The following is a 23,500-nucleotide window of genomic DNA, read 5'->3' as shown; positions in this document are numbered from 1 at the left end:
AGCAACATAATGCATGTCACAACATTTAAAAAGATATGTACACAATTGAGATAGGTTAAGAGATTTTTTAAAACTAAAGAAATTGGCCTGGCATGGTGGCTCACGTCTATAATCCTAGCACTTTGGGAGGTCGAGGTGGGTAGATCCCTTGAGGTTAGGAGTTTGAGACCAGCCTGGCCAACATGGTGAAATCCCATCTGTACTGAAAATACAAAAATCAGCCAGGTGTGGCTGTGGGCGCCTGTAGTCCCAGCTACTTGGGAGGCTGAGGCAGGAGAATCACTTAAACCCTGGAGGCAGAGGTTGCAGTGAGCTGAGATGGCATCACTGCACTCCAGCCTGAGAGACAGTGAGACTTGGTCTCAAGGAAAAAATATTGAAAAGCTAAAGAAATTTATGGGGAGACAGTTGCAGGTACTTTTTTTTTTTTTTTTTTTTTTTTGCCTACTGGGAATAGAATTCACAGAAAGTAATTTTGAAAATATTTCTTGCGAATGATAAGGGTTGGATAAATGTTTCAGAGCTACGAACTAGGTGAAGGGTAAATCAGCCTTTTAATTCAGTGCTATTATAGTGTGAGTTGACAAAAAAGTACATTAACATTTAATTGGTTAGAATGAAGGAGACTGAAAGGAAGAATCCTCTATCTATTTTGGATGGATTTGTTGTAATGTGGAGAAATGTCAACTGGAAACATTCATAATTCAACAAATTGCTTTAGGATGTATTACATTTAGCTGATATAAAAATGGAAGGCTCCAAGATTCCTGAGATCTTTGGTGTTTCTCTTAAGTTATGCTTTGATAATTTAAATGGGGAATAGAAAGCACAGTTGGGCTTCTGTCCGCTTTGGAAAGACAATGAGTTAGTATCTTTCTCAATGTTACAAACATCCCAGAACCAGTTTAGGAAACAATCAAAGTGGGAAAAGTAAAATTCATTCCAATGGCTCGTATATGTTTATTCTGGGTAGTCTATTTCCCTGGATTGATTCTTTCCTGTAGTATTTAAATAGTGAAGAAATGGAGCGCCTGGGTTACATTTTTATCAAGGGTGTAACCCTATGAGATTGTAGTGCCTGGCATCAGGAAGCCTTTCCCTGTTACGTAAGGATGGCATGAGTTGATGCCCCATGAGGGGAGAGTGATTTAGCCTGGAGTCTTGTCTTTCAGGAGCCACACAGCTACTGATAGGAAATGCCTGGGAAATTATTAAGCATTGCTATGGGAGCATCGACAGGCTGCTGGAATTCTATATTCTGATCTCCTGCCCTCAAGGCATTCTTCCTTGGAAGTTAATACATATCTCTTCATGTGATTTTTTTTAAGTGCCATAGCAAAGGTGTATTGTGTAAACCTTTTAAGATTAAAACTGAAGTTAAAAAAACTATACGAACAAAAAGTTATGCGACAAACTATACACAACATAAACCTGTCTACTAAAGTTAAAAAAAAATCAGCAAGACATAGTATTTCCTTTCAAGCCATAAAATAGATTTTTACAACCACATCATAAAACTTCAGTATAGTAAAAATTAGAGCATGAAAAGAAGCAAGGTTTATTTTTTTTCTATTTATTCACTTTGAAATTGCATACCTAGAATCTTCAGCTCAGCACTAGCATAAATGGCTCCATACTTATTTTCAGCCAAACACTGATACATTCCAGCATCTGATTGATTCACATTGTGGATCATCAATACTCCATTAACCATCTCAACCCTACTCTGTAATGGAATTAAAAAGAATTAGATCTAGAAAGTAAACAAATAACATGGATTTTATGGGTATCCTCTGCTAGACTAAGAAAAAACAAGTTTGCAATTAATGCAGTTAAACATTATTTGGCCATGCAGCAATGTGAATGTACTGTTCATTATTTTATTATAACATGCATCTGGTAAATTATGGTTATTGATTGGTTGAAAATAAATTATAATGATATTTTTATGGAGTTATTCTGGCAAGTTTTACCTTCAGTTTTGTTTTTAAAGTGAGGTGCCTTTTTTTGGTACACTAGTTGAGCTTGTGAAATGTAATCAGCAGGTGATGCTTTTATTTGCATTCCGTTTACAAAGGGAAAGAAGGATTCATATAGTAGAAAGGATTGAGGTTGTAGACACATGAGATCAAGGTTAAAAATAGCCCAGGTCATAAGAACAATCCCTTTACTATATTGATCCAATGAGGAGTTTGTCATTTTCACTCACTTCCCAAAAAACTAACACAAATTGAAAACTGCCTTGTGACTAGATTCTAGATAAAATTATTGGTCAGACAATATACTTCAGTATCAGAAGAAAGTTAGTATAAAAGACAAAAAATTGAGCATGTGCAAATTAAGGTAACTTTAAGTCAAGAGCATATTTCAAAAACAAATTTTAACTTTAAAATGTTAAACAACCAGACGTCTTATCTACTTAATGCCAAGCAAATCATTAAAAAAAAATCTTAGTTGGCAGTGCTTTGTCTATCAACAAAGATGCCAAGTGATTTTAGGTGATATCTAAAAGTCAGCTACAAATGGAAATAAGTCTATGATAATCATTGATAGTTTCATAAAAATTTATAGGATTGAAAACATTTTAAAGAAACACTACATTACCAAAAAATGTAATGAGGAAATTAAAATAAAAATGCTTATATATTTGTTATGTTTCTCACTCAAAATATATTAAAATAGATGACTGCTATATCCCAGACATTGAGCTAAATTCTCAGTTAATCCCGATAACATTCATCCTTAACACAAACACGTCCTATATTATGAATCAGAAATAGGAAAAGACTTTCAATAAGACTACAGAAGCCTAGTTTGTCCTATGTAAAATCTTGCTAAAATTACAATAGAACAGGTTAAAAACTCCCAACAGTACCTGAGATGAGAGGGGTACTCCATTCTTCAGCCAACGATATGTGGGTCTGGGTTTTCCAGTAGCCTTACATTCCCATCGGAGAGGGCTCCCACTGTCTAACTGAGTATCATTCAGTTTTTCTACCCAGTGTGGGTAGGCTGTAAGTATGTAAGCAGTAAACAAGGATGATTTCATTTCTCAAACACCTTACCACGTTAAAAATTTACGTGGAAAAAAATCAATGTATTTTTTTTAAAGCAAATTATTCAACCATAGGTATTTTGAAGAAGAATGGCATTACACTACACACAAAATTCTATTTCCTGTACCCCCAAAATAGTAGTGAAGATATTTTGATAATATAAAATGCTATTGTAACTATGCAAAGTCGTCTTCTTCTTTTTTTTTTTTTTTTTTTTTTGGACTTCAAGTGGTTTAGTTATCCCTAAGGCACCCGAACCAGTTTAATAGGAAGTCAGGTATTAGAGTCATTGCTCTTTCTACAGCATTAGCACAGGTAGAAATATACAGTGTAACTGTGTAACTACTCAACTTGTTTCTGTCTCTCTCTCCATATATATAACACCTGAATGACTTTGGAAAAATGATTTGTGAATCCAGATTTTACTGTAAAATTTTTCTTAATTTACATTCTTACAATATAATTTTTTTATGTTTGCAAAAATGTTAGAGGAAACTTTATTTTATTAAGAATGAGATACTGTTGTAATTATATGAAATCTTAAAATACAAGTTAAAGTTCATTTCCACTATTGGCCAATTTTTAAGGAAAATAGTTGAATAAAGCTGACTGTCTACAAATATTCTGTTTAAAACAAAGAAATACATATACAAATATTGCACTGAATTTATTATTTCTAAAAAAATTTTTGGCAAAAACTATAAAATTTTATATGTACTACTGAGGGCTTTTATCATTCTTTCATTTATATGTTCATTCAGATATGCTACATAGTCCTTGTTCGATCTTAGAGGCTATTAAGAATATAGAAACAGAGAGGTTCTACACTTAAAGAGTTTTTGCTGTGGTAGAGGTGGTCTAACGTCATTGCCAAGGAAAAGGAGAGCATATGAAAAAAGATGTGTTAAACAACTGCACATTGGACCCGGGACAGTGGCTCATGCCTGTAATATCAGGAATTTGAGAGGCCAAGGCAGAGGGATTACTTTAGCCTGGGAATTCGAGACCAGCCTAGGCAACATGGGGAGGCGATGTCTCAACTAACAATAAAAAACATTATCCAGGTGTGGTGGTGCACGCCTATGGGTCCAGCTCCTTGGAAAGTTGAGGCAGGAGGACTGTTTGATCATGGGAGGTTGAAGCTGCACTGAGCCATGGTCATGCTACTGCATTCCAGTTTGGGTGACAGAGTGAGAACCTGTCTCAAAAAAGAAAAATAAAAAATAAAGAAAACTACACATGCATGTCAGAATAGTGGGTATAAAGGAGTAGCAGATGTCCCAAACCAAAGCCAGTTTAGAAGGGAGGAGAAAGAGCAAGAAAGAACTCACATTTATTAAATGCTAGTCCTAGCCATTACCATGGCCTAGACACTGAGCTAAATTCTCAATCCCTGTAACATTCATCCTGAAAACAAACATGTCCTATTTTATGAATCAGATAACCTTTGACTCAAAGAGATTAAAGACATTTACCTAAGGTCACAAAGTTAGTTATTTGTTTCTAAGTGGGAATTTTGCTTTTCTTAGCTTATTGGTCTTCTAGCCAATATAGCCTGGACTTCAGAAGCCCCACTTTGGCATAGCATAGTCAGGATTTGTAGACCTTGGAATACATTCTGTGATTCAGCTTCTAAGCCTGCAAGCTATCATTCAAAAATCTTACCACGGTGAGTTTCAGATATTGATCATGATTTTTGTACCTGTCTTCTGAAATCATCTCTTTGTAGTTATGTGTCATATATGCTAAAATGCTGACAGGAGTAGTGAGATACACCAGCAATATTAAACTCTACTTTTACGTCTGGGTTTTCTGTAAACTTTGCTAATCTGTCAGAATACTTTATACTATGCATGACTCCTGTAAGCCAAATAAATTGGTGTGTTATCTCCCGAGCACACATTGTATTTTATTTAAACTGTTCACTCTACATAGAATGTTATACTTCTATTCTCCGTCTCTTTTAATTCTACTCATGATTCAGTATTTATTCTAAATTAAGTAAGATGTATTAATCACAGCCTCAAAGAAGAGTCACGTGCACCTCCTCTGGACACCTGTAGTTCTTATTCGTTTGGAAAATATTCCTGTAGTAGCTTGTTACCTCTCTTCTGTTGCTGACTTAAATTGTTATTAAATATTTTAGTTGGTTTGAGTTTGACACTCAGCGAGACAGTGAGATCATTAAGAGCAGAGATGATTCTAAACATAGTTTTAGACGAAACAGTGTCCTACATATAATAACTGATTGTACTTGTTTGACTTATTGATCTATCTCTAAATGTACCATGACTGTGAGCCTTTAAAATAAATTCAAAAGAGACTTTTAAAAGTTATAGAAATGGATCCGGCCACTGCACTCCAGTCTGGGAGACAGAGCAAGACTCCATCTCAAAAAAAAAAAAAAAAAAAAAAAAAAAAAAAAAAAAAAAAGTTATAGAAATGAAGAGCTAGGAAAGAAAGAACTGTTAAAATATTCAAATAAAAACAGATTTGACATCTGAGAAAACAATCCATTAGAAATTGGAAGAAAAAATGTTTCTTCAAACATATTTTGGAATACTCTGTAAAGTGGCCTAATTTAGAGTCCTGATTCCAAAACAATTTTTTCATAGGTATCAAACATATGATTAATGACATTAATATAAATATGAATTAATTTTTTCTTTCCTTTCTTTAGATTTTGTTTTGGATACCATTATAGGTAAAATGCTTACTCTGAAGATATGAATATAAATGTGCCATCATATCTGTTTGCTATCAGCTCAAATTCTAGTGGGTGAAAGGCCATTAAAATGTTATTCAAATTAGTTCTACCAAGAATTCTACAAGTAAAAGTGGCCTGTTACACTGCCCTCAGAACTGTAAAAATGCTATCAATATGTCAATTATTGGCAGATAAGAGATGTCGTTTCATATTTTATTGCTTTGAACACTGTACTTCGTGTGTGAATCTTTTGTACCAAGCTATGTTGTTATGTATGAGATCTATACATCTGTAACTTTATCTCTATCTATGATGCATAATAGCAAAAAAAAAAAAAAAAATTTCTGAAATGGTATAACTTGGTGATGTCACCTGGCTGCTTAAGATGCCATATGCAGTTAGTATATGTAGTCTGCTTGTTAATTGACTTGACATAAAAGCTTTCAAGCAACTCCGAACAAATACACACACAAGCACACAAACACATAAACATACACACACAAACATGTACACAGACACACATACAAGCAGAATTTAGATTGTAGATTGTGTTACAGTGAAGTTAAGATCTATATTAGAAAAATAAATTTAAGTCATCATTGAATAAACATTAATTAACATGAAGGCTATGGGAATTTATGAATTGTTGTCCTTCATATAATACCTGGAAAATGTAGGTTATGTTCAATACTAGATCAGTTTGACTTCTACAATAGATTTCGTTTTTACATTGTAAGGTATTTTATAAACCACTAGGTCTATACTATATGGACCAAGGCAAAAACATTATGTGAAAGGGCAGTGGTAAAATTTTAAAAATAAAACATTAAAGACTGGATTAAGGCCTGAAATAATTTGTCTTAGGCTGTAATCTGAAAAAGACAGTACAGTACTTGCAAGATTCTTACAAAAACAACAAAATTACTGGTAACATAAAATCAGAAATATAAAAGGTTACATTTAAACTTTTTTGTTGTTGTTGTTGAGATTGAAAGTTACTAAAGGGCACTGGCTTTGGCTTCTGAATAATAACATGGGGTGAGCAGACACCAAGACATGGTCTGCATTACGGAGAGTCTTTCATTTATCTGGGAAAGAAAAATCACAGGTTGGGTCACATTTAAAACAAACCTAATAACTTTAAAATCTAGCTTTTGTCAAGCCACCTCTTTTAGGATGTGGAAAACTGAAGAGGCATAGGGCACTTTAAACCCAGGAGCTGTTAAAGTCTCACCAGATGCACCGTATTTATGTAATACATTTGAGCTTCAGATCAGTCTCTGGGTTACATTTTATAAAACGCTAAGCAGATGTGCATAAAGAAAACCCTTGCTTATTATCTCTTGTCATTAGAAATTCTGTAACTCTCTACTGATGAATGCTAAGTGTTATTGGCCTCCTTTGTTGCTTCCGTACTATTATGTATTGAGGAGTCAACATATTTTATCCGCATAGATCACTTTCAATATTACGACTCTCAGCTGTGGGCCAATGAGACGTAATGTGTTATATTGGAGAGATTATATGGTTGGGGGTGAATATGGGTTCAAATTCTAGTGCTACCCTGCCCTTGCTCTATTATGTGGCTGAGAATGAGTTATTTAACTGTAATGAGTCTCAGTTGTAATCTGTAGATAGTAATTCCTATTTAAATGAGCTACTTTGATGACAGAAGATAATATATATTTGTTAGTTTCCTCCCAGTCCATTGCCCATGTGTAATGTTCAACTGCATTTTCTAGCAACTGTGAATATACATATGGCATCACTTTCATAATAACAGTAGAATTCAAGGCAAGAATTTTCTCTCCATACAATGGGATTGAAAACTGTCTTTAGGTATGAAATTATTAACCAGGAATCTACAAGTTTATATTGTTTCCTAGAGCAAATCTTTGATATATTTTAATAGCTAAAACATCTTTAAAGATCAGACCTAACATACATAAACAGTGTTTTGAAGAAAAGAAAAAAGAATAAAAATGAATGGCAAGGATTTTAATATATCGTACAGTTTTCTCGAACAGTAATAAAATGTTAAGTACGTATATAGTAAGTAGAAATTATCTGCTCTCGATGCCATTCTCATCTCATGCCTTAGTTCAGGTTCTCAATGTCTCACTGAGAAGTAGCAAGCTATCCTTGGGGGTAGAGGCAGGAGCTGAATTCTCGTGTCACTGCCAGTTTCAGTTGGATTTTGGTTCTACTATTTGTTATTAATGGATCCTGGGGTAATAAATCCTTAATATTTTGAGGCCTAGTTTCTCATCTGTCAAATGGGAATCCTAATACCTAAGGGTTATTGTGAGGTAATGTATGTAAAGCACCTCGTAGTAGTGTCTAGAAGATAAGCTCTTGGTAATCTTTAGTTCCCTTCATTCGTTCCTTAGTCTTTGCGGACTCTCATCTATTTTTCATAGTGGACATTGTAAAATGATGTGCATACCTAAAGCACTAATCTTTATAACAGTAGAGAATCATAATAAAAATCATTCACTGTGTGCTGAACAGAATTCATAGGGCTAGATGAAAACAAAAAGAGACTGTTTTGAAAGAGCTTACAATCAAATTGCATATGATAGAAGCCATTAACATTTGTGAGGATACTGTTCAGAGATTTTATGAAGATAAGGAAATCTATAATACCACTCTACACTGAAAATGAAACTATTCCTTTACTGGATATTTAGTACAGTACAGCTTACTTTTCTTTTAAGCATTCTGGTTAAAGGAATATTTTAATACAGATACAATTCCAGTTGAAATAGTATATATAAACTGTGTAGAGATCATAGTGACTGTCTTTATAGAGTGACAAATTACTAGTTGGTGAAGCACATGATACACATTTAAACTCACAGATCACACATCTTTATATAATGAGATTTCTGTTTACATAAAGTACTTCCCGTTTTGAGAACTCCTTATAATATAAAACTGCTTAAATGATGTTTGTCCTTCCTGCCTCCATCTTTTCCCCTTCAATTACCCCTTCCCTCCTTATTTTGTTCATTTCTTTTGTCATTTTGTCATTTTTCTTTTATTTTTAATTGAGAGCTTTACCAAGTAAGAGTTCAACTTGTATTAGAACTATAAAAACAAAATTTTCTATGATGAGTTAAAACCACATCTTTTTGATCAATCGTCAGAAACTAGAGAGGACAGAAATAACCAAAGAAATGGCTTAACCCATGAAAATCCTATTATCAAGAAAGACATACCAAGTAGAATATTTATGCAGTTTGTGCTAAGGTTCAAATTATTTCCAAAATTTAGTATTTTAATTTCACCAAGTTTTATTTCTTTTTTATGAGTATTATTTTTAAGACCTATTTTTGTTATATTAGACATGTAAGTGTACCTTAATTTTAATTTATTTAACTACCATGGACTTCATGTTGTCATTTGTTGTTTTATGTTTACAATGTAGATACTGAATTAAAAACAGTAAAATATGTGGCTTAAATTTATGTGTACCGTCTATATAGCACTTTTATAATGCTTTGACCAAGAAAAGGGACTAGAAATGCTGCATTAGATCCCTGGTTCATTTTTTTGAAACTAATAGCTAAGCATAAGTATTCCTGCAATTGTACTTTCAAAAACAATGTGCTACAGGAAAGACCATATGTTTTCAGTACTCCATGAATATTGACCGTTTGGATAAAAAGGGTAGCCTGTACTTCTAACAGATATAGCCCCAATTACAGAGCTTCCTACAGTAATTCATTCTATTGAGAGAATATTCTAAATATAAACCAAGGAGACAGTGAAACATCCATTCATCAGGCTATCCATATCTACTGCCAGTCAGGTGGAAATGATGGCCAAGATCCTATCTACATTTTACAGAGTTTGATGGGGAGGAAAGCCCTCATGTCAACCATGACAGTTTTAAAAGTACAAAAGTTGAATGAATACATGATAACCGAGATACTTTTATTTTTTATTTGTAATACTTTTTGAGACATAGTCTAACCCAGGCTGGAATACAGAGGTACCATAATGGCTCACTGCAGCGTTGACTTTCTGGGTTCAGGTGATTCTCCCACTTCAGCCTCCTGAGCATTTGGGACTACAGGAGTGTACCACCATGCTCAGATAATTTTTTTGTACTTTTTGTTTTAGAGGCAGGTTCAGCTGCCACAGCCTCCCAAAGTGCTACAATTTCAGGTCTGAGCCACTGCACCTAGTTACCAAGATACTTTTAGAAGTGAAATAGGACACTCTTCATAATTGTCCTAGGGCAACAGATGTAAAATGGAATTTTCTAGGGCAAAGCAAGGTATATGGCCTCCTGATGGAGCCTGGTAGAAAGCCACCATAAACGTGGGCTAAAGAAAGAGTTCACATGCTTTCAAGATATATTTCCCACCTGTCACAAATACATGCCAAGTAGCTAGCTGGCCCAGTTTCTCTTTCTAAGGAACAATCTAGATTTTTTTTTTTTTTTCTATTCAAAGTGATGCATGCTTTGAGTAGGTTTGTCTTTACCCAGCTGGCCTACAGTGCATGACAAGGACACCCCAGATTGTTTAAGTAGCACTTTCTCACTAGAACGTACACCAGTACTATGGAGTGAAAGCAATTTTTTTTTTAAATTTCTGGAAACAGTCATCATTACCTATGAATTAAGTAGCTGGGGTTAAGGGAGGAGTAAGTAGAGTTATGCTATGTAGGAGCCTCAGTCCCTAGAACATACAATCTAATTCTATTTAGGTGTGGGCCATTTTTTAGAACACAGAAAATTGGTACTTTCCTCTGATAGCCTTCAGCATGCTTTACATTATTTGTGATTTTCAGTAATAAAGTTCTGGTTGAACACTTGTCTTTCAGTATCAGATTTTTATCTGTACAGAGGGATGGTAATACTTCAAACTGTTGCCGTGAGAATAAAATCACTGTGTATTTTAATGTTAATCTTTGCTCCACTGGTGTAGAAAAAACTTTTTTTTCTATGGCTAGGGAGAGTTGTCTTCATGATTTGTTTTAGGAATTATGAACAGTTACAAACTTTGTGAATTTCATCCAAATACAATATTCATGGCCTAAAAGCAATCAAACCACTGCTAATGTTTCAATCTTAGAAACATTTAAATGTCTATGTCCTTTTCTTCCAGATGCTCTCCCCTGTTTAGCCCTTAAGATACCGATCCTCTCTAAAGCTTTCCTCGACTCCTCTGAGTAAAATGCAGTAGACTCTGCATTCCCACAGTCCTCTTCACATGCCTTTATCACTGCACATAGAATGCTCCACTCTAATGTGGGGTTTGCTTTTCATCTAGTCCAATGGATCACGAGTTACTTCAAGGCTCTATCACTAGCATGTAGAGCAGCAAGAGGCACTTAACAAACATTAACTGTATCAATGAATGAATGGATAAAATGTTCAATGCATAATCAATTTGGTTAGAGTGCTAAATTCCTAAAGGAGTTGTTAAAGATGAAGAAAGACTGGTTGAATTCAGATATTAATATTTTAAAGTACTCTTTAGGAGTTCCTGTAAAGGGCATTAAGCTTTTAGAACTGATCTTGAGATACAGGGACAGTCATGGTTTCCTGGAGGAAGCAGCCAACATGAAATTTGGATAACTATATATTCAAAGAATCTGTATTTGCTTATATCAATGCTCTAGCCTATTGCTTCTCTTTTTAGTGTCCTCATCTGGAAAATGAGAATACCCTAACTTACCCATTGTATATATTATAAATCAAATATGAAAAGTGCAAACAACTTAGAACTTTAGAAGTAAAGATGAGATTGTAAAAACGTTTGAACCAGATATTCCTAATTCTTAGACACAACCTGGGTGACTGGCATTTTTGGACAGTATAAACACTTACAGGCTGTAGGGGCTATTTATTATACAGATGTATTAATTTAGGCCACAGGTCAGCAAACTTATTCTGAAAAACGCTCGATAGCAAATATTTCAGTCATTGCAAGTCGGTTGGTCTCTGTCTCTATTTAATTCTGCATTGCCAGGCAAAAACTGACCTAGGTGATATGTAAACAAGTGGGTGTGACTTTGTTCCAACATCATTTACAAAAAATGGCACCTGGGCAGGATTTGGTTGATGGACACTAGATTGGAGCCTCTGATTCTGACCAAGTTCTAGAATAAGTTAATAAGTTTAGTAAGATTTTTAACGTATCAGAGAATAGTGCTGGTGCCAGGGAAATAGCTCATTTTTAAGGACGTAAGTTCTGTATGCTGTACAAAGACACCGATAATTCCCCATTCATTTATAATGTAAATCAGTTCTATGTGTAGGGTAATTTGACGTGATGCCTTACCATACAAAAGAAGTATGATTATAAATTATTACTTGGTTTTTATGCATCTAATAAACAATATTTACTTAAAGTTAATTTCCACTTTCAGTTTGACTTTTGGGACTACAGCGATCATGCTTTGCTGAAAACACTTACTGTATACTTGTAATTGTCCACGAAAGGAATTTTTTCCACGTGAGTTTTCAGCTCTGCACTCATAAATGCCTGCATCATCCAGCTGTACATTTGGTATTTCCAGCACTGCCTGAGATTTCCGCAGACGTGCCTTACTAGGAATATAGCCATTAACCTTCATCCATGTGATTGTTGGAACGGGGCTACGAGAGGGAACAAAAATACTGTTAATACGCTTTCCACTATTAGGAACATAGATTCTGTTATCTGGTAATTTAAGCACTTAATAGGCTGAGTGCAATAAAATGTAATCACAATTAAGGACCGTGTGCTGGTAGATATATTTCACTTTCCATGTGAGTTGTCTGGTAAGTAGATTATTTAAAAAGTTTCCTTTTCTTTCATATTTCAGGAAAGCAATTCAAAGACAATACAAATTGTAACCAATTTTGATTTATTTTTAAACACACTGGTAGCCAGATGCGGTGGCTCACACCTGTAATCCCAGCACTTTGGGAGGCCAAGGCGGGCAGATCGCCTTAAATCAGGAGTTTGAGACCAGCCTGGGCAACATGGTGAAACCCTATCTCTACTAAAAATACAAAAATTAGCCGGGAATGATGGTGGGTGCCTATAATCCCAGCTACTCGAGAGGCTGAGGCAAGAGAATCGCTTGAAACCAGAAAGCAAAGGTTGCAGTGAGGCGAGATTGCACAACTGCACTCCAGCCTGGGCAACAAAAGTGAAACTCCATCTGAAAAAAATAAAACAAAAAACAAAAAAAAAATTATGTTTTCATAAACGACAAGAGTAACTTGACAAAATTACCAATATGTGCTTATTGCAATGAGTCAAACAAAAGGGTTATGAATTAAGTAAATTAAAAACTTGTCCTGCCTCCAACCCTGCAAATCTTATTTTTCTGGCCAAATAGCAAACACAATTTACACAGAATCTCCCACTTCATCTCCATGAAGCATATGTTCACACATATAATGAGTTATTTCTGTTTTCTTATTTTTAAAATATAAATTTTGTATATTTGCTGTTTTATTATTTAAAGATCATATTCAATACATATTAGCCTGACTTATTCTGCTTAATAGTTGCATATTATTTCGTTGTGTGAATGTACCAGCTTTAATCAACTGCCCCCTTGTAGGTAAACATTGAATGCAGTCAAGGTTTTTCTTTTTTTCTTATTTTTTAAAATATTTTTTGAAACAGAGTCTTGCTCTGTCGCCAAGGCTGGAGTACAGTGGCACGATCTCAGCTCACTGCAACCTCTGCCTCTCAGAAGCAATTCTCCTGCCTCAGTTTCCCAAGTAGCTGGGATTACAGGTGCACTGCCACCATGCCCTGCTAATTTTTGTTTTTTTTAGTAGAGACGGTGTTTCACCATGTTGGCAAGGCTGGTTTCGAACTCCTGACTTCAAGTGATCTGCCACCTTGGCCTCCCAAAGTGTTGGGATTACAGGCATGAGCCACCACGCCCGGCCTGTTTTTTCTTTTTTTAATCATTAAAAAGCAATGTTGCTATAAACAACCTTGCACATATTTCATGTACTATTCTATTTTCTCTAGCAGTCTTTCACAAAAGTGGGACTGATGGATCAAAGGACATGCACATTTTCCATTTTAACAAGTACTGCCAAATTGTTTTTCAATAATATACGAGCACTTTCTCTACCTATTGTTAATATGTGATACTGTTTCCCTATATCTTTGCCAGTATTGCATTTGATCAATCTTCTTAAAGTTTTGTTAGTATTTATAGGTTAAAAATGATATTTTATTGCTTAATATTTTCCTGAACCCTAAGGAGGTTGAACATCTTTTCATGATTTTATTGGCCACTTGCATCTGCATTTCTGTGAATTGTTTGCTTATGTTGTTTTATTTTATTTTGCTTGCTTTTTTATTTGCTTATTTGTGTTAATTTCTTAGAGTTCTTTGTGTTTTAGGACCATCAAACTATTCTTCCCCAGTGTACTGTTAGCTTATTATGGGGCCTCTAATACAATTTTATAATCATTTTTGGGGAGAAGAAAACATGTCTATAGTTTCCTTCCTGACTTCTGATTTTTTTTCCTGTTTACAAAATTATCTATAAACCTAAGTTTGTCAGTATTTTCTGAAGCATTTGGTAGCATTTTCTATTACTTTAAAATGTTTGGATCTTTCATCCAACTGGACTATATTTGTGTATTGGTTTGAGATAGGGAATGTAACTGATTATTTCAGCATCATTAAATAAGTACAACTCCTTTTCCCACAATATTTAAAATGGTGCTTTTGTCATAGAATGTGTTCCCATGTACTTGAATCTGCTTCAGGCTTCTCAATTCTGTTCCACTGATTTATTTAGTACTACATATTTTTAATACACTTCATGCTTTGGACCCAGTCGACTTTTTCAGTTTGATTTCTCACTACTTCTTTCCAGATCTCCTGACCCAGAAACACATCCCTCTGTGTTTCCAATCATATCTGTTAAAATGCTACTCCTCCTCTGGGACCTGTCCTAAATGCCTCCCCTTCAGCAAAGTCCTAATTTGTGTAGCCAGCTAGAATTTTTTCTTTTAAATAACCAAATGCTTTGTGTATCTTACTTATGTCCCTTGTAACAATTTACCATAGATTATAACTGTTAAGTGTAAGATATTCACCTATTATTTTCTCCTAAGGAATGATAGCAATGTTCTCCATTATAAATGACATTATGATAACCACCCTTATATATATTTGAATACCTTTCTGCTTTATTCCTTAGGAATAAAACATAAAATTGAAGTTGCTAGATTAAGGAGTTGGCAATTTTTGCTTGCTGGTATAGGTGCATATATTCAATGTCCAGAAAGGATGAACCCTGCATTTTGGAACATCCTTTACATCAGTGTGATATTCTTTTAACAGATGCTAGAATTTTTGCATATATTCAGAGGTGAGATTGTCTGTAGCTTATCAAGGTTGTTTGTGAGCTTATTCATTGGTGAGTTCATGGTTTGTTTACAGACTGATTTGACAGATGCAGTATCATAATGATGAGTGATTTGCTTGGTAAACAAGCCAGAATATTCCTATTTTCTGTATTCTGTACCAACTTAAATTGTAGGGAAATTATATTTGCCTTCAAACACTGATAGGATTCTCACAAAGTTACCTGGGTCTGCCACCATCACTGGAGTTAGTGTTTTGACTGTGTTTTCCTTGACTGTATTGTTTAAATTTCTGCTTACGCCAACTTTGACAATTCGCATTTCACTAGAAAATCAACTATTTTATCCATAATGTCAATGTTTTAGCAGCAAGTTATACAAATTGTAATTGTGTAGTTTAAAATAGTCTTAATCACAGGTAGTTACATATTCTAGCAGTTAAGTATGGGTTCCGCAGCCAGATTGACTGGCTATAGAGGTAGCTCTGCAACTACAAGTTATTTAACATTTCATTTCTTTAGGTTCCTCAATTGTAATGTATGCTAGAAATATTACGACTTATGTCAGAGAGTAGTTGTGAATCTTGAAAGATTTAAACAGTCTGGCACAAAGTAAGCAGGCAAAAAACCCTAGTTTACAGTAATAAAATGATGGTCCTTGTGTATTCTTTATAATTTATATCGTATAAATATATGTTTTCTGTATTTTTGCCCACAGAAATAGCATTACATATTGGTTAGGAGCATGGACCTTTAGAGAAACCTGGGTTCTAATACGATTTGGACACAAAGATGCTGTGTGACCTTGGGAAATTTGCCTAAGTTCTCTAAATTTTGTTTCTTATCTGTAAAATGAAGATATTTGTTTATTCCTCTAAAATGCAAATATCTTTAGGGCAGTGGAATTTTGTTTAGCAGTATGTCCCCAGTGCCTCATATCATGTTTGGGGCATTGTAAATAAATGCTTATGAAATAAATGAACGATTGTCAAAATACTATTTTGAGGATTAAGTGAGATAAATTCTTATGGATTACTGAGTGAAATACATGGCATACTGTAAGCACCCAATAAATGTTAGATATAATAAGTTTTAAATGATTGGCTATGTCAGAAGTTTGTCTATTTTATTGTTCTCTAAAATAAACATTTTAAGTTTTTATTAATTTTTTGTTTTTAATTCATGAGTTTCTATTTTTTAATTTACTAATTCCTCTTCTGCAACCAGTACATTTATACTACACTTTAACTTTTTGAGCTGAATGATCAGTATAATTATTATTCATGATTAATAACAAAATCATATAACTATCCTTTCTGCTGATAAGAAACATATAGCTACATATGATATGTGTTGATACATAGAGTGATATACAGTTTCTACTTTCTTGAACCTGCTAAGTCAATCTTTGTAGTCACGTACAGAATTAATTTTTAGTACAAGTTCCATGTTACTGGAAAAAAGTATATTTATAAGTTTAAAAATTATTTTTTATATAGCTTTTGTTAGTTGTCAGATATTGTTTTCATGTTTTTAATAATTTCAGAACAGTTTACCTCCTATGGAATCCTTGTACACTAAAATAAAATAACCCATATCAATAGATGCAAAGTAGTCTGCTTGAAGCAGGATTCAGGGTCCTGGAGTTTGCTCACTCCTCCCCCTATTCCACAGAAAACTACTACTGTACATCCTCTTTATTTTCATCCAGATTGATCAGTCAGACTGAGATAGGTGTGTTAATTTCCCCTAACTATCATTACTACCAGTATCTTCTTATATGTCTAAAAGTTTTATTTTGTGTTTTGATTTTCTCCCTGAAAATACATGTTCCTGAAAGTTATTATTTTTAGAGTTTTAATTATCTTTTACCAAGTACAACGACCCTATTTCTAATTTTTGCTTTAAATTATCTTTTTAAAAAACACTCCATTAACCTCATGCTCTTTGTCTATTTCTCCTATTATTGTTAGCTTTTTTTTTTCATGGTATGTCACTTTGTTTTAATCTAATTTCCTCTAAATGGCAAATGGTTATATTTAATTTTTGACTTAAAAACTATATTTGGTAATCTGTGTATTTTAATAATGGAATTTTACTTTTTGATTTTATTGCTCCAATTTATTAAATTGTTCTTATTCAGTTATCCCAGAATCACAAAATACAGAACAACACATAACTTCATATTGAATGTTCACAGCAATGAAACTTGGAGTAAAAATAATCATGGATTAAAAATGATCAAAGAAGACATGACAGTAAAAGTAAATATGCAGATTAAAAATAAAACAAATTTAAAAACAAAAATATAATCATAAAAATGTAAAACTCAATGGCTGGGTTATACAACAAATTAGACATAGTTGAAGAGAATATTTCCAAAAGAGTTAGATAGATTAGAGCTTCATATACAGAACGAGGCACTGAGAGGAAGGGAGACAGAAAACACATAAATACGGGCCTCAGTTAGTAGATGTGTTGTATAAAGCTAGAGGGTATAACATAAGTCCAATCCAAGATAACAGATAGAAAGAGAGACACAGAGAGAGAGAGATGAGAGAGCGAGAGCAAGAGAGGGAAGACTATGTAATATCTGAAAAGTATTCGGCATGCCATTTTCCTAAAATGAAGGACATGAATCCATAAACACAGGAAATACAATATATACAAAGCATGACTAAAACCACAGAACACCAATGACATATATTAAAAGTAACCAGAGAGGGAGACAGGTAATTTACAAAATAACAATGATTAGCATGTCTACTGGCTTTTCAACAGCAGCAATGGAAGGAGGTAAAGATGTTGGAACAATTATGTTCAACATAGTGGAAAAGAGAGGAAAAGCATCAATAAACTAATAATTTTGTGTCTTGTAAATTTCTCTTTAGGAGTGCAAAAGGAGATAAGGATATCAGATCTACAAAAACTGAACAAGTTTTTCACCAATAAACTATTACTAAAGGATATACACTTCAAGAAGGAGAATAATGACTGTAGAAAGAAAGTTTAAGATGCAAGAAGTGGTAAGAGAAAACACAAATAATAGTAATAGCAACAGCAATAAAATAATGTGCATGTATAAAAAGAGACAGCACTAAAATGCTGACCCAAAAGAGTATGTAATTTAAGAAAAAGAAGTTATAAGTTAATGTATCCTAAAGTTTTTTCATTTTGAGGAGGAAGATGGTTAAGATATTGATGAGCTTTTAACTTTAGAAATAAATAATGAAATTAATGATAAAATCATAAAATAGTAGAAAAGATGATTGTAATTTTACAAACAAATCAGGTATATAGCAAAGCCTGGAAACCTCATCTGTTCATCTGTTCCCCAAATCAATTTTTTTTTTTAATTTCCTGGACATACATTTACATTTTTTTTTTTTTTTTTTTTGCTTTTGGCTATGATGATTTCTGGAAATCAAGTATAGTAGAATTGTTTTTAAAAATCTATGAATATCTACTCTTCTTCTGTTGGATAGTTTGAGATCAATACCCAGAGTAAATATGTAAGTAACAAGTTGAAAATAGCAGGACTAAATTTCTAAATGACTGTGTAGAGGAAAGTACAAATTACCTCACCAATGCTAACTAATAACATTCTGTCAGATGTTACATGAATGAGATATAAATGTATACCTTGCTAAGCTCCAGACTTTCTAGGGTTTATTTTTTATACCTTCTGGCACTATCTTACTAACGTAGAACTTAGTACATAAAAATGGAAATGGGTAACTGACGTGACAAGACAGTAAACATTTGGAATTGCCAGAACAGTGAGGATGAAGATGGAAAGGAATGCCTAGTGGAGAATGAGATCAAGTTTCATGCTATCCAGTGGTAAAACATTTTGTAAAACTGTCATCCTTGAGAGCTTGGAAAGGTAATCTGAAATGCTTCTAAATCTAGGAAAGGAGTTACAAGATAGAACTTAAAAAATGTATGTTGATTATTACTAGCTACGTTCATTGAATTATTAGAAGAAAGAGATGAGCTCAGGAAAATACTGGTTAGCTTTTTGGGAGAATAAATGAAAACAGAAAGAATGCAAAATGTGGGACCTTGGTCAGTATAGCAGATTAATTGAAAAACTAGTCTTAATTCTCCATCACTGCCTGTATTTAAATCCTTTGCTGGGTAACTTTGCACATCGTACCATTAGAAGATGGAGTCTGGTAACCCATGCTTTGAGTATGGCTTGCCTTATGATTTGCTTTGGCCAGTATATTGTAGCTTTAAGTCTTTTGTGCTGCTCTCTCTCTTGGACCCTTGCCTTTACCATGAGAACAATCAGGAAAATCAGGATACAGAACATCTGTATAAATCCCAGGTTCTTCCTCATATATCTTCCCAATTATCTCACCCATGTCCCAGGCAATCAATGATCTGATGGCCATAATTTAGGAACACTTTCACCAGTTTTATGCTTTTATATAAATTGAATAATATAGTACACATTGAGCATGACTTCTGTCTCTCCGTATAAGACTTATCAGATTCATTTAAGTTGTTGTGCACTTCAGTAGTTAATTCCTTTTAATTGCTGAGGAGTATATCAATATATGGATATGCTACAATTTGTTTATACAGACACCTGCTGACTGTTGGACATTTGGTTTTCAGTTTTAGGCTATTATGAATAAAACTTTGTACAAGTATTTTTGAACATACATTTTTAATTCTTTTGGGTAATTAAAAAGCATAGAAATTCTAGAATGTATGGTAAGTAAATGTTCAACTGTTTAAGTATTTACCAGACTATTTTTTCATTGTACCTGTATAATTTAACATATTTACCAGCAATGTATGAAATTTCCAGTTGTTCTACATCTTTGAAAATACTTGATATTATCAATCATTTAATTTTAGCCATTTTGTAGTAGTGTAGTGACACTAAAGTGTGGTTTCAATTTATATTACCTGATGACTAACAACTTAGAGCTACTTTTGATGTTTTTATTAGCCATTGGCATATTCAAATCTTTGGTTCATTCTTATGTTGCGTTTTTTCCTTCCCAGCATTAAATGTAATAATTATTAGTTCATACTGGATACAAGTTCTTTATCAAATATATACTGCACATATTTTCTTCCAATCTGAGCTTGCCTTTTTATTTTCTTACTGTTGTCTTTTGACATAAGCAGGTTTCAATTTTGATGAAGTTCTTGTAATCCTGTTGTTGTATTCTTAGTGGTTTTTCATTTTCTGTCTTAAGACATATTTTCTGACTCCAGAAAGTAAAAAGTGAAGATATTTTTCTATGTATTGGTCTAGAATTTTCATAGATTTACATTTAGGACTATGATCCAATTTAAGTTTATTTTCTGTTCATGGTACAGGATACGGTTAAAGGATCAGTTTATGTAACATAGATATCCCCATGTTTCAGCACTACTTATTCAAAATATTACCATTTCCCTACTGAATTAATTGGCTTTTTTTTTTTATGGACCTTAGAAGGTGGGTAAATTTCTGACCTTTCTTCTGTTGCATTAATCTATAAGCCTATCTTTATGCCAATGTCTCATTTTCTTGATTATCATTACTTTTAGAATAAATATTGAGTAAATCTTGAAATTAAGTAGTGTAAGTCTTCCAAGTTTGTTTCTTTTTCTACCTTCAGCTATTTCATTTGCTGTGAATTTCATGTAAGTTTCAGAAATAGCTTGCTAAATTTTACAAAAATAGAAGCAGGCTGGGATTTTGACTGGATTATGTTTAAACCATACATCAATTGCGAGAGAACTGACTTCTGAACACTATTGAGTCTTGTATTCCATGAACATGGTACATCTTCTTATTTATTTCGATATTCTTTCATTTATCTCATAAATGTTATATAAATTCTCAGTGTACAGGTCTTGTGCATATTTTGTTTACTTTATCCCTAAATATTAATTTTAGGGTTTTTGTAGTTGATTCCTGAAAATATACCTACACATTTATGCCACCTGCAATCAGAGGCAGCTTTATTTCTTCCTTTTCCATCTCAAAGCCATAATTATATTTTTAATGCCTGACTATCCAGGTCTCCCATTAAGTGTGGAACAGAAGTGGTGACAAAAGGAAAGGGGAAATATTTTAGTCTCTTACCATTATGACGCTGAATATTGACGTTTTGTAGGTGTCTTTTGCCTATATAAGAAAGTTTCCCTCTAATTCTACATATTTGACGGTTTCATTATGCATATTAGATTTTGTTATATGCATTTTCTGTATTTACTAAGATGAATGTAAGATATTTTCTTTTATTCTACCTGTGTGACAAATTATATAAATTGATTTTTAATAGTTAAAACAACTTTACATTCCTGAGATAAATCTAAGTTGGTTGGGCATGTTACATAATTTCTTCTTTACATGTTTGATAGAATTCCTTAATGAAACTAACTGGGCCTCAATTGTTTTATAGTATAAAGGTTTTTAATTAAAAATTTAATTTCATTGATAGATATGGAAAAATTCATATTTTCTTTCTACTTGTGCCAGTTATAAGAATGATTTATTTTAAGGAGCTTCTTTATTTGACCTAGCTGTAAAATTAAATGTTGTCAATTAACATTGCCTTCCTGTACTTTAAATGTTTTAGGATAGAGATGTAGCGATGTTTTCTCTTTCATGATTGATACTGGTTATTTAAATTTTATCTCATGTTTTTGATGTTTATCAGTTTTATTAGTATTTTCTAAAAATTATATTTGAGTTTTACTTTTTCCCTATTATCGGTCCATTTTTAATTTTATTGATATCTACTACTTAATCTTTCTTTTATTCTATCTTTGATCTTAAATTGATTTCATTTTCCATTTGTTTAAGGTAGAAGTTTAGATAATTAAATTTTGAATTTTCCCTTTTAAAAGATAAAAATTTACTTGTAAGCATTGCTTTAACTATGTCACACACGTTGTGTTTTCATTATTATTTGGTTAAAAATATTTTCTACTTTCTTTTGCGATTTCTTCTTGATAATTTTGTTATTTAGATGTGTGTTTTGAATTTCTAAATATTTGGTGTTTTTTTAAGTATTCTTTTGTATGATACATTAATTTTGTTACAGTTAGAGAGCATACACTCTTCATTTTTATTCTTTTTTAGGAGTAAGACTTGTTTTATGTTTCAACACATAATTTATCTTGGTGAATATTCCATTTGCAGATAAGTATATTCTGTTGTTGGTTGGTAGAGTTCTTTAAATATCAATTAGGTCACGTTGGTTAATAGCCGTGTTCATGTCTTCTGTACTTTAGTGATTTTCTGTCTTCTTGTTCTTCTTATAATTGATAAATTACTGGAGAAGAAGGTTATTTACTGATTTTCTGTCCTGCTGTTCTTGTAATTGATAAATTACTAGAGAAGAGTGTTAAAATCTCCAACTATTATTGTAAAATGTCAATTTTCTCTTAAGTACTGTCAGCTTTTGCTTCATACATTTTAAAGCTCTGTTACTAGGTCCATATACATTTTGGATTTGAATGTCTTCTTGAGAAGTTAGTCTTTTTATTATTATAAAATGTTCATCCTTATCTTAGGCAATACTCTGTGCTATAGTATACTTTGATATTAAGATACTCTCTTCAACTTTCCTATGATGAGTATTTGCATGGTACATCTTTTTAATCTTTCTGTTTTTAACATATATATCTTCCTATATAAAAAAAAAATCATTTTTAAAGTTGCTTTCTTGCAGATAGTATATTATAAGGTCTTGTTTTCAATCCAGTCTGACAATGTTTGTCTTTGATTTAGTTTGTGAATTTACATTTAATATAATTACCTGTGGTTGAGTTTAAGTCTAGTATTATAATATACATTTTCTGTCTATCCCATCAGTTTTCATATTTTTTTCCTCGTCTTATTTTTATCAGTTTTTAGTATTTCATTTTAGTCTTATATTAGTTTATTTAATACAGCCTTTTGTTTTTCGTGCTATGTATTTGCTTATTTTAAGGTTTGCAATATGTATCTGACAATATTATGCTTACAGGTTCTCCCTCCTATCCCTTGTGCCATTCTTTCATACACATTATTTTGACATACTTTATAAACCCTCTAACACATTATTATATTTTTTTCTTTACAAAACAAGCGGAAATAGAAAACTGTGGAAATTAAAAACAGCAAATATACTTTATATGTATACATATATTTTAAAAAAACATTTCTTGCTCTTTTTTTGTGGAGTTTTAAAACTTACATATTTACAAATGTATCAATTAATTTTTGTAGGGTGTATAAGAAATTAGTAACAGTGGTCACTTCCAAGGAGGGCAAATGCATTGTAGGGAGAAGGCTGACTCTCTCATTGTGTACTATTTTGTACCTTTTTAATTTTATGATATAAATATATTACCAACCAAATAAGACATTCAAAAAAAAAGTAAA

At 33.0% G+C, this 23,500-nt stretch overlaps 1 protein-coding gene across 1 annotated transcript in view; it reads right to left on the bottom strand.

Moving 5' to 3' along the window:
- Window positions 1-12,373, bottom strand: part of CNTN5 (contactin 5) — a 321,942-nt gene extending 309,569 nt beyond the window's left edge. The window contains exons 1-3 of the mRNA XM_011982695.1: window positions 12,198-12,373; window positions 2,876-3,012; window positions 1,597-1,726 (exon numbers count right to left, since the gene is read on the bottom strand). Coding sequence (XP_011838085.1) covers window positions 1,597-1,726; window positions 2,876-3,012; window positions 12,198-12,357 — 427 coding nt within the window. The 5' untranslated portion in view covers window positions 12,358-12,373. The remainder of the gene's footprint in view (window positions 1-1,596; window positions 1,727-2,875; window positions 3,013-12,197) is intronic.
- Window positions 12,374-23,500: the final 11,127 nt, after the last annotated feature.

This window comes from Mandrillus leucophaeus, unplaced genomic scaffold (assembly GCF_000951045.1).
Source record: "Mandrillus leucophaeus isolate KB7577 unplaced genomic scaffold, Mleu.le_1.0 Scaffold1059, whole genome shotgun sequence".
NCBI classification, from domain to species: Eukaryota; Metazoa; Chordata; class Mammalia; order Primates; family Cercopithecidae; genus Mandrillus; species Mandrillus leucophaeus.
This window is presented reverse-complemented; position numbering and strand designations above follow the sequence as displayed.